At 35.6% G+C, this 14,401-nt stretch overlaps 1 protein-coding gene across 1 annotated transcript in view; it reads right to left on the reverse strand.

The window, feature by feature from the left end:
• The window catches only part of LOC102031458 (dystrophin), a gene marked incomplete at its 3' end in the record, with an annotated part of 438,907 nt that overhangs the window by 180,765 nt on the left and 243,741 nt on the right, over positions 1 to 14,401 (reverse strand). The window contains exons 8-9 of the mRNA XM_005424869.2: positions 9,816 to 9,994; positions 8,747 to 8,869 (exon numbers count right to left, since the gene is read on the reverse strand). Of these exons, the coding sequence (XP_005424926.1) occupies positions 8,747 to 8,869; positions 9,816 to 9,994 (302 nt within the window). The remainder of the gene's footprint in view (positions 1 to 8,746; positions 8,870 to 9,815; positions 9,995 to 14,401) is intronic.

Raw genomic sequence — 14,401 nt, forward strand, 5'->3', positions numbered from 1 at the left:
TACTGCAAAGAAAGTGAGAGAAACAGGATGAAACTTTTGGGGCCAAGGGAGCTTTTCTCATTGATGAGAGCCAAAAAAGCCATTGAGAACAAGGAGGTTCTAAACTAAACTTTCTCTCCTGTTCCTGAGAATAGGAGTAAAATGTGCTGCTGCTGCTACATCAATATTGTAGGATTTCTTTGGATTAGGGGTTTGGGGTTTTATCTCATGTTGGTAATAATTCTCAGTGGGACAGACAAAAAATTATTAGGCTAGCATACAACCAGACAATCTCATCTTTGATGTCTTTTTAATTTTACTAATGTCAAATCTAGATAAATTAATAAGTAAGAAAAATTCTTAATAAACTTAGATTTAAAATAAAGTTATACTATCTAAAATGATGATGCAAGACTTCATACTATTGAGAAGTTCACATGCTATACAGAGATGAGCAAATTTTTAACAATAATGCTATTTGTAATGATGCTATAATTTTGTCTCTAGAAAATTACTTTAAATTGCTTTTATGTGTAAAACTGTCCTGTTGATTTGAGAATTTTTTCAAAAGATATGAGTTCTATATATTTTTTTCATTTCAGAGGTTTTAATAGGTGTAATGAAAGAGTACAAAGAGTTAGTTCCTTGCTTTCTATATCTCAAGCTAAATTCACTTTTTTTGTGTGCATAAAGTGAAAGGCCTTTCTTAAGTGTTTGAAATGGGGATGCGTAAGTACTTCAAATTGTACCAATCCTCAAATTACTTCAATTTCAGTCCTCAGATTAGGAAAAAATGAACACCAGTCTGTTTACCAGTAAGGATTTTCATTAACATCGTGTCCTATGTTTTACCTTGCCCTTCCTTTGCATCAAATCCATTGCTGATACAAGCAATTCTGCACTGTTGCCCAAAATCTACAGGCCAGAAGGGGGATTCAAATTTACTAATGTACTATTTTACATACTGTGGATATAAAAAAATTAAAATGTTCACAGTAAATGAATATGTGTCCTTATTTGCTGTATCTACATCCATCTTTAACAAACCTTACACATACTCTATGTTCAAGAGACTCAGCGGCACAAAATTACTTAAAAGAACATTTTAAAATGTTATCTGATATATCTTATTGTAGGCTTTGAACATTAAGCTATTTAGCAACCATAGAAAAAAGGTTTCTTTCCAAAATGAGAGGCAAAAATAGTTGAAACTGCAAAATTCAGTGAAATTAAGTGAATCTCATTCATATTAACAAGGTTTTAAATTTGGCAAAACCAGATTTTCAGTGCAGGTCAGAACTTTTAAAACAGACTTTTCTAAAAAAAGAAGCAGCTGTATAACTATCCAAATTTGAAATTAAGAAACTCTTGTTAAGTGTGCGTTTCAAAGAAAAAAAAACACACAAAAAATACCCACAAACAAACAAACAAACAAACAAAAAAAACCCCACAAACAAAAAAAACCCCCACAAACAGATGGAACTTAAAATAGCACTGAAGCTTGTTAAAAACACCTAAAGATAACCTGTAAGAAAAAACCAGTCTAGGTAAAAGTGTGTTCTTGAATGTAGGTACAGTTGTCTGTTTAAAAACATATTCACAAATAATGTAATCAGGAAATGACTGGTATAACATTTCCATGTTTGTAATAGGAAAAAAATATTACAGAAACCTTCCACTTTAATGCAAATCAAGTTTAATTATTAGAAAATGGGGTTTTTCTTAAATATTTCCAACCAGTTATAGGTACACTCATGATTTTGCCATTATCCATTTATTCAGTTACTGGATTCAATCTGAATATACAGCAGATATATTTTATCTAGGAATTTTAACTTTATGAAAAACATGTTACCTTTTCTTATGAGTCAGTAAGGAATACACTAACAGATCACATGGGAAATTCCATGTTACATTTCCAGTGCCCCTTGTTAAACAAGCTTTACAGCTGTTTTAAGGAAAAAATTAAAGTGGATAAAGTCCTACATAAAAATAAAGGTTTCTCTCATATGTTTTAAAGTCAATTAAAGTTAAAAAGGGATGGGAAAGTCAGTAAGTAATTCCTTTTTTATGACAAACTAAAGAATTGTCATTACCCATTAGAGGTGGGAAAACCTCCACTTTCACTAGTGAATGTGAACAGGAACTTGTACAGGGATTAGAGAACTGTGCAAAGATGTTTGGACCAGAGGCAGCTGAAAGCCTGAAATTGCACTTCTGAGCTCCTGGGCTGATTCCTGCCAGCTACAAGCAGCTGGGACTGGTTGTAAATTTTGCTAACAAATGGTCTAGACATGGTTTAGCATGCTCTAAATCCTGCCATTATTGAAGAGGCAGAAGACAGAAGCACTCCTGGTGAGGCTCATCATGAGTTGTGCTTCTGCCTAGAGACTGTTTAGACTGGGAAAGCTGCATTCTCATGGCTATGCAAAGATCACCTGCTGACAAAAAGAAGCATCCTGAAAAGAATTTGTGTCAGGGAAGAGAATGGGATTTGGAAATAAGGTGGAAAAGATGCTGACTAGAAGAAAGATACTGTAAGTCAGAGAATTAGAGAATATATGAGATCGGGATGGATTGGTTCCATCTCTCTGCCCCTCACAGGGCTACAAAAACTTATATTATATAACTAAGAGCAACATCCAGGTTCTGCTTGAACTCTTACAGGCTATGGCCATGTCACTGACCATCCTCTCAGTGAAGAGCCCTTTCCTCATGTCCGCTCTGAACTTCCCCTGATGCAGCTCCATAGCATTTCCCCCTGTGCTGTTGGTAGTCAACAGACGGATGTGTGGAGACAAGTAGCAGGTGATACCTAAAAATTTTGGGCAGTAATGTCCAACATCTGTAAATGCAAAGCAGTGGCAGAGCTCAACCTGACAGCTGGACCAACAGCAACCTCTCTGCCCCAGCAGGGAAGTTGAGATCTCATGAGCTCAGCTCTGGGGCAAACCAAATGAATGAGTGTGTGAAATAAAGCAGGCTAAAAGCTCTGATATATTGGAAACTAGATCCACTACAAGTTATCACTTTACCCATAAGAGTACTAACATTTTTGAAAACAAAACCTCTTGAAAAAGAATCTACAGTAAACATTCAAACAAAACAAAACCAAAAAACCCCCACAAAAACAAAACCAAAAAAAAAAAAACAAACCACCAAACTAAAACAAAACACACACACAAAATGAGTTAGAACTGCTGCTGATGGCTGCACACAAAGCAGTGACAGGAAACAACTGTCATCTTGACAGACCTCCAGGCTCAGACAAGAAGCCATCTATTTTCCACACTGTTATTGAAACTATAAAACATATATAAACACACTTGAAAATGTCTGCTTCATCATTTTTCAAACTGTTCCTTGAACACATGGCATCCAGGAGAGCGCCCTAAGAAATGCAGAAGACTTGCACTTAGCTTGATTTTTCCATCTCTGCTTTTCTTTGTTCTGACCTCTGATGGCAAATTTTGCTATTTTATTATGCTTATCCTGAACCCTAGGGATTTTACTTAGCTCTACAGAAACAGTTCCTAGCTTTCTGAAAGTTTCTATTTAAATGAGAATACCCAGGCTAACACCTGGGACTATTATTATACTCATTGCCCAAATTATATCCATCATGATCTAATAACTAAATGTGCAGATAATTCAGTATTTCTGCAGTTTCCCAAAATCTACTTTAAATTATGCCATAAATCCCTTCAATGCTGACACAATTGGATATTTTATGTGATAAGGATCTCATTTTAGAAATACTACTAAAATTTGGAACTAAACTTTTATTTGGCTGTACTTAACTGTCTTCTGATGCCTCTCCAAAAGAGGACTACACAATAAGGTAAACAGGACAGTATTTAGATCACAGCTTCTAAGTAAAAAAAATGTCTGGTTGAGTACAAAGGAGAGCAATAAAGCAATCCTGTGATGCTGTACCACTAAGTTCTGTGGCACAGACGAATCCTGAAGAGTCCCAGAAAGGAGGTCTCACAGCAGTTTGGAAGAAGTTAAATTGTTGGCAGGAGACCAAGAGTGAGGCAAATTAAGGGTCTAGAAAACCACCATTCTGGAGGGCAAGACTGCCAGAAGAGTTCTGTGCTGTGGGAATAAATTCTACTTAATTTTATAAGGAGCTTTTAGTGACTTTTCAAGTTAATTATTATAATTATGAACTGACCAACAAAGTGCCATTCAGCAACTGGGTAAGATTCACATTAAAAAAAATCCAGAAAACAAGAAAACTGCATTATAATACTTCTGAAAAACACAAGTAATGACTGGATGGTCAGGAGTTTCTCACAAACTAATAATGACAAGGTTGAAGCCTGAGGTGAAGCCTCTAATTCTTAGGACTCAAATCACATCATTATGTGCCAGCAAACACAGTCCCTATTTACCACTGCTTCATCTCAAATTATTTCAATTCAAATACATTGAAGCTTGTCAGTTTAAAGTTTAAACAGTAACTCTGCACACAAACTTATTTCATACAATGTGGAATGAAGAAAACATAACTCCTGCTAAAAGAACAAAAATCAACAATCATAGAGATCAATGGGCTTGATTTTTCATAGATAATTTAAGGCAGTCAAACTCACAGACTCACCTTTCTGACAGGACCTATCAGAAGCTTATTTACAGAAGCACCAGTCTCAGAATACCCCCAGATTTTGCTCATCCTCATTTTTTTCAATGTTTATATTTTCAGCACTGTTTTTCCAATAGGAATAGAGGTTGCCCTCATTCAGTTTCCAGGTGACACCAAGCGGGGTTGGCATATTGATCTGCTGGAGGGTGGAAAGCGCTGCAGGGGGATCTGGACAGGCTGATTGATGGGCCAATTGCATGAGGTTTAACAGGCCAAAGTGCCAAGTTCTGCACCTGGGTCACAACAACCCCAGGAAAGTCTTGAGGCTTGGGACAGAGTGGCTGGAAAACTGCAAAGAGGAGAAGGAGCTGGGGGTGCTGATCATGCAGCTGAACATGATCCAGGTGTGCCCAGGGGCCCAGGAAGACCAATGGCACCTGGCCTGGATCAGCAATAGTGTGGCAGCAGGACCAGGGCAGGGATTGTCCCCCTGTGCTCAGCACTGGTGAGGCCACACCTCAAATCCTGTGTCCAGTTTTGGGCCTCTCATTCCAGGAAAGGCATTGAGGGGCTGGAGTGAGTGCAGAGAAGGGCAGCAGAGCTGGGGAAGGGTTTGGAACACAGGTCTGATGAGGAGCAGCTGAGGGAGCTGGGGGTGTTTGGCCTGGAGAAAAGGAGGCTTGGGGAAAACCTGGGGATCTTATTGCTTTCTACAACAATTTGAAGAGAGTTTGTAGTGAGGTGGAGGTTGGCCTCTTCTCCTACACAACAAGTGATAGAAGAGGGGGAAATGGCTTCAAGTTGTGCCAGGAGAGGTTCAGGTTGGACATAGGGAAAAATTTTGTCGCTGTAAGGGTTATCAGGCACTGGAACAGTTTGCCTAGAGAAGTGGTAGAGTCACCACCCCCAAGGAATTTAAAAGACCTGTAGAACAAGTGAAAATTAAAGCAGTGAGATAGGAGTTTTGCCTGGGATCAATACTAGGAACTGCTCTGATAAACCAAAATGGAAATTAAACACAGCATTCTTCTCGGTCAGGTGTTCAATGAGATAAATCAATAACACAAACCCCAGTGCTTTCCTAAATATAAACAGAAGACAATGAGTAATTTTAAATTAGGATTTTGAAATGTTTCAGAAAATTACTCGAGGATCCTTTTATTTGTATATTAAGCTGAATATTTCTAAGTGGAGCCTTATTACAGGAATACATAGAAGACAAAATACAGACCTGCAAATTTAGGCAAGCCTTCTGTAATTGCCAAGCACTAACTGCCATCCAAAAACTGCCATAAAAACTGAAAACATAAATATTTCCTGTTGGACCTTTTTTTAGTGTTCATTCAGGAAATTCAAAGATTCAGGTTTCAGAAGTAGATTCTTGACCCAAGATTTTCATAAGTTTATGACAACTGTCTAAGTAATCAAGGTAAAGGAGGAAAACCTTTCTTGAATTTTAGCAGAAAAACTGTTACTTGTGTTACCTCTGGCATTTGAAAATGTTTCACTGGTTCAACCAGAAACAGTGAAGCACTGACTGAACAAGAAGGCACTGAGTGAACAGGTTGGCAGAGCAATGATTGTCCCTGAATTTGAGGAATGTCACAGTTAAAAATAGCAAAACTTATCTGACCACAATTTGCACAACGGAAATACTTGCAAGGTCTTGCAAGTACCCTCCTGAGTGACAGAGTAAGAATTCAGAAAGGAAGGGTGAATTTGAAGGCACACAAGTTGTGAAGCTGCTAGGAAGAGTGAGGATGAGGAAAGAGAAATGAGGTGAAATGTGACATAAAAGAAAAGACAAGGGTAGAAGATAGAAGAGAAAGAACTTTGACAAATTATGGTGTGAAAGGAAATGTTATTCCTTCTTGCCAATATGGAGCACAGAGAATCACAATTCATCTCTCTTACAATTTCTGACAACTGACATATGAAGCAAATTAATGCCATGTATCAAAAGCCATATTTGGTCAAATTTGAAGGATCATGATCAAAATCTTTGGAAGAGGTCATATTTAATTATGATTTTTTTGGGGAAATTATAATATTCAAGTCCTGTAACCTGAAATTTTGCAGAGATTGAGAAAAAAATAATGATTCCATGATTTTAATAGAAGACCAAAACTTAGTGAAAATTGCTTCTGTATGACAGCACCAAAAATATCAGGGAAATTGGCAGGCAACAGTCAACTAAATCTAATAAACTTTTCTTTGATAACTAGATGGAAATTAAAGTCACCTCTTTAAACTTTACAAAATCCAAGAGAAAAAAAAGTTGAATTTCTCCTGATTTCTTTATTGCAGTCCCCTAGAGAATTAGATTTTCCTGAAAAGCTTAAGGCAGCTGCATTATTTATAATGGTATCCAAAAATCATAATATAGCTGGCAGAAAATTGAAATGCTACTAAGAAACGAAAAGGAAATAATATTTTTTTTATTTAGTTAGAATAGATGGGATTAAGTTATACCAGCCCCATGTATCTGTAGAAAACATTATGAGCCACTATTTAACCAGCATTATAAACTTGCTTTAACAGGTAACAACAGCTCTTCCTTAAGAAATACATAGCTGAAGGCAAAAAAAACCACCACTGATTAATAAATCCATGCATTGATTTGGGATATTAATTACTATATATATATAATTACTATATATAGTAATTAATTACTCTATAGTAATTAATTACTACATATATAATTTCCTTGGTGGTTTTCCCAAAATAAATCTTAAGTAAATGCTTTCCATTTGTTAATATCTGTTGTGGCTGTAGCACAATTTTGCTCAGATTCTGGTTAGGTCTTCAGCTCCTGCCATATTGGTAGAATTATAATATATTGTATTAATTCTTGCATGAAAATGTAGTAAATGAAGCTTCCAAATTCAAGAAGAGATCTGAAAACTGGAATGCAAGATGAGGACTGGATAACCAAATTACATCTTAGTAAATTTCAGCAATCATGCTTTGTGTAGAAATGACTTCATTTATTTCAGTTTATACATTACTTTTGATGGTGGAGGTGCTGAAAAACCCTGCAACTGATCACAATAAAAGTACCTGAAGAAAAAGAAAAAGATCTATTCTGTATAATAACTTTTCATTACTCTAAAATATCTGTATAGTGTCTAAGTAGAACAAAACAATTGCAATTGCTTTAACCATCTTGTTTCAAATCTGTGTGACTCACCACTGCAACACATTTGATGTTAGAGTAATGTAGGCAGGGCTCATGTTTGTGTGCACACGCTTTCTGTCCTGGAGTATTTAAAGGAAGTCATTATTCAATAAAATACCTGTCACTTGAACAGTAGATTTGAATATGGTGTTGAGTAGAAGTATAATTTTGCAATAGATTTTTAGATGTTGGACAGAATTAAGTACCTAGAGGCAAAGTCAAACTGTAGCACCACATACACAGAGATCTTTTCTCCCTGAAGTAATGAAAGGAAATCACATTGCAGTACACAATATGACCTTTGGGTCTCATACTTGTCGAAAGTTATAAAAATTCAACTACTGAAATTCTCATTATAAGGATTACTTGAAACAAGTTTTATTAAACCACCCCAGCTATTTAAAGGTAAAAATAAAATAAAACAAATAAGTAAAAAATCAAATATAACCCCTTAACCTCAGTACCAGCAAGATGCCATTTGTGATAAAAATTGCCAACTGTTGTAATCTAACAACACAGGGTAAAATTTAATACTTGTTTCATCTTTTTTTCCAACTACAGTAACCTTCTGAGAAATGCCATCATTAACTATTTTCTTTAACAGGAAGGGTAAGAAAAAGAGGGAAAACCAATGGTTCTTTTTTTCTTTCTATAACTGAACCTGAGGCTGTAATGTAATAGATGCCAAATATGGCTTATGTTAGATTTGTTCTTCTAATACTTTTTTAAGCCAATATATGTACTATTTTAAAAAATGGCTGAACAAAGAAGGAAATTTATGATTCTGAAACAGCAGTGCTTGAATGCTCATCCCCTACAATCAGCACAACAGCTCTTGCCAGCCATGCAGAAATATACAGGAGAAAGTAAACACTCAACAGAAAAAAGTCCTGGAAAAAGCAGGTCATTAAGATCACATAGAAGCAAAGTGCACGAGCTCTTTCACTCCAAGCACGAGCTTAACAAAACAACTCTCTCAAAAAATTGCAATATTGACAGACCTGTGGAGGAACTTGCCTCCTTTTTTGGTCAGGGGTTGTGACATACACCGCTTGTGCGTACGCGTAACTTTTGAACCGCGGTTTAGGAGAAGGCGAAGGTCCCTGGGGTACACTGACTGTGATCTAAGAATAAATTAGAATGTACACATGGGTAGGAGCATGGATTGTAGAAGTAAGTATTGATTTCAAGAGCAACTGAAGAAAAAGAAGCAGGAAGGTCATTTTTCAAGGACAGTGTTGGCATTCAGCAGGCAAAATGGCATGGTATTAAGGAAACCTCTCATTTAATCTGACACCCTTTCCAAAAGCAACAAACTGTCAGGACTCAACACCAGCAGAATACCAATGTAAAGTGAAGCTTTTTTTATAATTTACAAGCAGAGGCTCAAAAAGCAAGTGATCTTTTGTCACATCTTGAATAAACAGAGCCAATCTTTATCTGCTCAGTACTCTAAAAGAGAGTGAGCATCCCATACCCAACATACAGGTTAAATTCAGACAATTAAACTAGGCCTAAAATGCACTAAACAGTTCAACAGAGGCTGTCTGATGGTTTTAGTAAAAACAAAAACTGACATTGCAATCATAAATAAATTCCAATTATTACATGAGTTTTTTGAGAGGACAACAGTAAACTGAGAAGAGATTATTTTAAAATGCAGGTCATCTTAAATCAAATGCTAAAAAATTAAATATGTATCATGACTATGGATAAACACCAACATCTCTAAAAAGGTAAAGATGTTTCTATCTGCTTTTAAATGTAAGCCTCCCCAAATTTGTTTCTCCTTGATGTGTCCTGCAGCCATCAAAATGCACAATGCTGGACAACTTAAATGCAAAGCACTTACTTGCTGAATAGTAATTTTTAAAACAGTCTGGTGTGAGATGAAAACCAGTATGAAAGTACATGCAGAGAAGTACATCTGACTTGCCTGTGGATGAGACTTTGCCCATTATACCCATGGGGTTTTTGTCTTCCCCTGCCCATTTAACATCAGACTCATGGGGTAGGCAGGGAAACAACCACTTTAGAGCAGCAAGGTGAAAGCAGAAAAGTGAAACTCACTTCTTGTGAAAAATGCTGTTCGTGTACTTCTACGTGCTCTTCTCTAGTGATCCTTGTGTGCCGTGGCAGCATCTCCACCTCCCTGATGGCTTCCATGCTGACTTGCTGGGGCAGGGCTTGAAAGAGTGAAGTCACATACATCAAGATGGACTTTTTATCTGGATAGGCAGTTGCAACATCTGGAAGACAAATTAACATGTGCCATTTCAGTTTCCACATTCCATATGAGAAATAGCCAATTAGTTTAATGGAAAGTTGATAAGTTAATGAGCAATCTATTGTCCACATGAATACTCTAGAGACTAATTAGAACCTTACCATCAGTTCCAAAACTGCAGGATAAACTTGCATATCAATTAGAAGGTGCCAAAGTTTATACAGGTAATGTTACCTCATTCAGCATAAGCTTCCCATCTATATTTCTTGTGTCAAAATGCAATTTTTAACACTGTGATCCCCACTGAGCAGGACTAGACATAGGAAAAAATGTATTTGCTTGTCCTATATAAATACTGCAATTATAAAAAGTAAGGAAAACCTCATTTTCTAAGTCATGCCTTTTACATTCTCCCCACATCATTTAGCCACTGAAAGCAACAATGATGTAGGGGGAAAAAATAATTATCAGTTTTTCTTGTGAATGAATTCATAAGAACCCAAAATTAAAGTCAAACTACAACAGAGCTACATAGCTTTTATGTTCTACTTAGTCTTGCATTCTTCATGAAATATGTGGAACATCAAAGGAATGTGATATTCACAGACAGTAAAATACATAATAGAAAAACTCTTTTATTTTTTTAAATAGCCCTGTAAAATCTTTATGTCCTTTAGCAGTCAGTACAGGAAACTTTGCATGAACACAAAGACTATTTCAGCTTTTGCACATAGCCATGTTATACCTGTAAAAGCACTTTCCCTGACTCAACAATTCCAGTCAATAACGATTTGTAAAAATGTAAGGCATGCGGCAGGTCTTTGAAATAGTTACTTTGTTATTTGCCATTGAGGCTTACTTCCTACACTGTCTAGTGAATTGAGATGTAAAAGGACACTTGTACAAAAAATTTATCATGAATTCCATGAATGTTTTAACATGAGTGCTGGCAGAAAGCCAAGAACTATGAGTCTTTACTGTCTTAGATCAATCCAATCTTAGCTAAGATTTGAGTTCACAGAAAAAATAAAATAAATCAATGGTTCTACAACACGGCACCTCATTCTCCCTGCCTAGAATGTGGGAAGGCACCTTGCATTGAAAACTTCACATACATCTGGAAATTATGTCTCATTGGTTTATGCTGAATAATAATAAGTTTTGCACCTTTAAGACTTGCTGCAGAGAGTGAAAGGGGGGAGAGGGCACCTTGCATTGAAAGCTTCACATACATCTGGAAATTAAGAAAAGACATTCTATGAATAATTTTGGTTTGGCTTTCTTACACATCTCCATATCTTTGCTTGGTACTTTATGAGAGGCCGCTGAGGGTTTAGTTCTACTTAGCATTGGCTGGAAAAATGGCACATTCCCTCTAACATTCCCACTTCCATAATATAGGTATTTTACTGCAAGCATCTTCTTCTCTTCTCTTGAATATTGCAACACCATTTTGTTATACTTAGTGTCCACTAGTAATTGATATTTACGTTAATATCCATGCCTTCCTGCTGGGAAGAGTACACACTGGATGATCAGCACCAGCCATGATTTTTCTATTGTTTGTTCATTATTTTCCTTTTCAAAATGTCCTGTTAACCAAATGGGCAAATACCTTACCATTTATCTACAAAAATATCTCATGCAATAAATAAAATGAGTACCTAGCAAACAATATACATGCCAAAAACTGTTTACCCGTTCTATCTGACAAATAAAAAGTACATACGGAGCTGTCAAAATCCACTGGCAAATAGGAAAGGATTTAATTATTTAATCACAACAAATAGCTAAACAACCATAGTTGCAAAGCCTGGAATATCAATCTATCTCTCAAAAGTCTTTTTATAGGATCCTGAATTATCAGAGCAGGAATCACTTCTGCTACACTTTGCCTTGATATTTTCTTCTTTTGAATCCTAGTCTGTTGTACTATCTTTACCACCTGCTGAGTCTGATGGCTATTTGAAATCTTTGTAGCTAGACAGTAAATAAACTAGAATTCAAGCATTTTCTTGCAAGGAAGTTCACTATTTCTTTGTAAATATGTCTACTTTCATTTGTGGGGCAAAAACGTCTGTCAAACCAATATATGCCTCTTAAAAACTTATCTCAAACTCTTGGAAAATACAGATTTTTAATAAAACTAAGTCAAGATATTAAGACTAAACCATTTCTCCAATATCAGTGTTGAGAAAATTATCCAGGATTTTTTTTCCCAGACCAATTTATCTTCTGAAATTTAACTCAGAGGCAGTTCTTTCAGAAAATTTTCATCAGTTTTCTTGACAAAGACTATCAGAGAAGGATTGAAAAGAATAAAATAAATGAAGAAAAAATTAGACTACAAGTCAAAAGAGCTTAAAATGGGAAGCATTACAGGGTTAGCAAAAATTATACTAATGTGTTTATCAATGATGAATCTGAAAGACTTTGGAAAGCTCTGGAAACCATCTCAGTTCTTTAACAAGATACAGTCACACAAAAGTATTGGAAAAGTTTCAAGATGACTGCTCCAATTATCGAGAGGAAACTTTTTCAGTATAAAACTTTATGCTGAAAGATTAATATTTTTCAAAGGAAAACAGTGACTTAAACATGTCACATGGACCATATAGTTCAGACAATTCTTCTTGATACCTTATCTGATCCATGGGATTACTTATTAAGGCTTGTGATTTCTTTAAGAATTCTTTATCATCAAAGAAACAAAATTACCTTGCAAAACCCTAACTGTATGTGCTCCCCCTGAAAACATATTCACCCCCGACCATTTAGAGAGATGAGTCTGTGCAGGGAATGTCTCCAGTCAAATTCAAAAAATACAGAAAAATAAAACAAAACAAAACACTTATTTTGATATATGGTGCAAAATGCCTGTCTGAGGAGACACCACAAGAGCTCAATTTTGACCATAAATTTTAATGTAAGATTCTGCTCATTTAGAAAAGCAGTTATTTGGCAAAAAGTACCAAAAGAGCAGAATCTGAGTTCACCCCAGAACATTAAAATCATAAAATGTAACCCAAATCCATTGCTGTTTAAGTGCAGTTGCCTTTAAAGGATTATTACAGGTTTAATTTGGGAAGCAATTTGTCTGATAAAAGTTCACTGCAGCTGGATTTTTATTAGCAAATATTATTTGTATTCTGATGGACATAACTACAAGTTTGACTGTTTGTTAAGAATGACTACAATAAACCTGAAGTGTTCCCAAACTAATCAGTTTCTAAATACATCAAAGTCTTCAAAAAGTGATCCAGCAGCCAATTTTTATAAGCCTTATAGTTCACAAGTGTTTTGGTTCCTGCATCTATATGTTTGGTCAATGATCAAATCCCTACTAACATTAAGGGATGAGTGAAAATGAGGATGATATAAAACACAAATTAGTTCTATACCAAAAGATACAGGTCTAGCAATACAAACAATATCCAACGTTTTCCTACACAGTGTTACATAATGTATACAAAGCCACACACAGAGCACAAGTTAAAAATGTTTATGGAAATGTTTCTTAAAATTTTCAAATACACAGCTACTAATATAACTGTTCCTTTTTAATAATATTTTGCTTTCTCCAAGCTCTGATCAACCAACAGTTCTGACACTATTTTTGTCAAATGGTTTTACTATTTGTGTTTACTCTTTGTATCAAACTAGTGGCAAAATAACTTTGAAAGAGGAGACCTTAAAGGCCTGCTGCACAGCCAGAAAGATTATATTTCTGTATATAAATTGCTGATCTAGTTTCTTTAGATTGAGAGAAAAATTCTGAAACATACTTTACCGTATATAGTACTGAGAAGGAAGATAAGACTTGAGCCTAAAAAATACAAGAAATCCTCTGTCCTCAATGGAAGAAGCTAGGATTTTCACAGAATCAAAAAGTAGAAACCATAGAAAACTAATTTCTAAATGCTATACATCACCTAATGCTGTTTGCTGCTATTACAACAGTAATAGAAAATCCCAGTATTTTAATATTACCTGCTGCTATCCCAAATGAGATTTTTAACACTGTGCTAAAAAAAAAAATAAAATAAAACAACATTGCCTTTCTATCCACAAAAAAATTGAGATGCTCAAAGCTGATATGAATTTTCAGAGGTTACGTGGGGGTTTTTACCATGATAAATAAAGGATGTTGTTATTTCTTCTATCAGAGTGTGGGTTGGGGTTTTTAAAAGGCTTTTTGAGATATGAATACAACATAAATACTTATTACAGGTTCTACTGTTATTTCCAAATGCATCTTTTTAGAAAGCAGAAGCTCTCAGATTCCTTAGATGAAACAGAAATCTGACAGATACATAAATGATTAACAATTTACATCTCTGCAATGTAAACTCATTACAGGAGATATTTCCAAATTCCTATGGCCACTCCTAGTGTGGCACCTGCCTCAGCCACAAGATCTAAGATGAAG

Source organism: Geospiza fortis, unplaced genomic scaffold (assembly GCF_000277835.1).
Source record: "Geospiza fortis unplaced genomic scaffold, GeoFor_1.0 scaffold20, whole genome shotgun sequence".
NCBI classification, from domain to species: Eukaryota; Metazoa; Chordata; class Aves; order Passeriformes; family Thraupidae; genus Geospiza; species Geospiza fortis.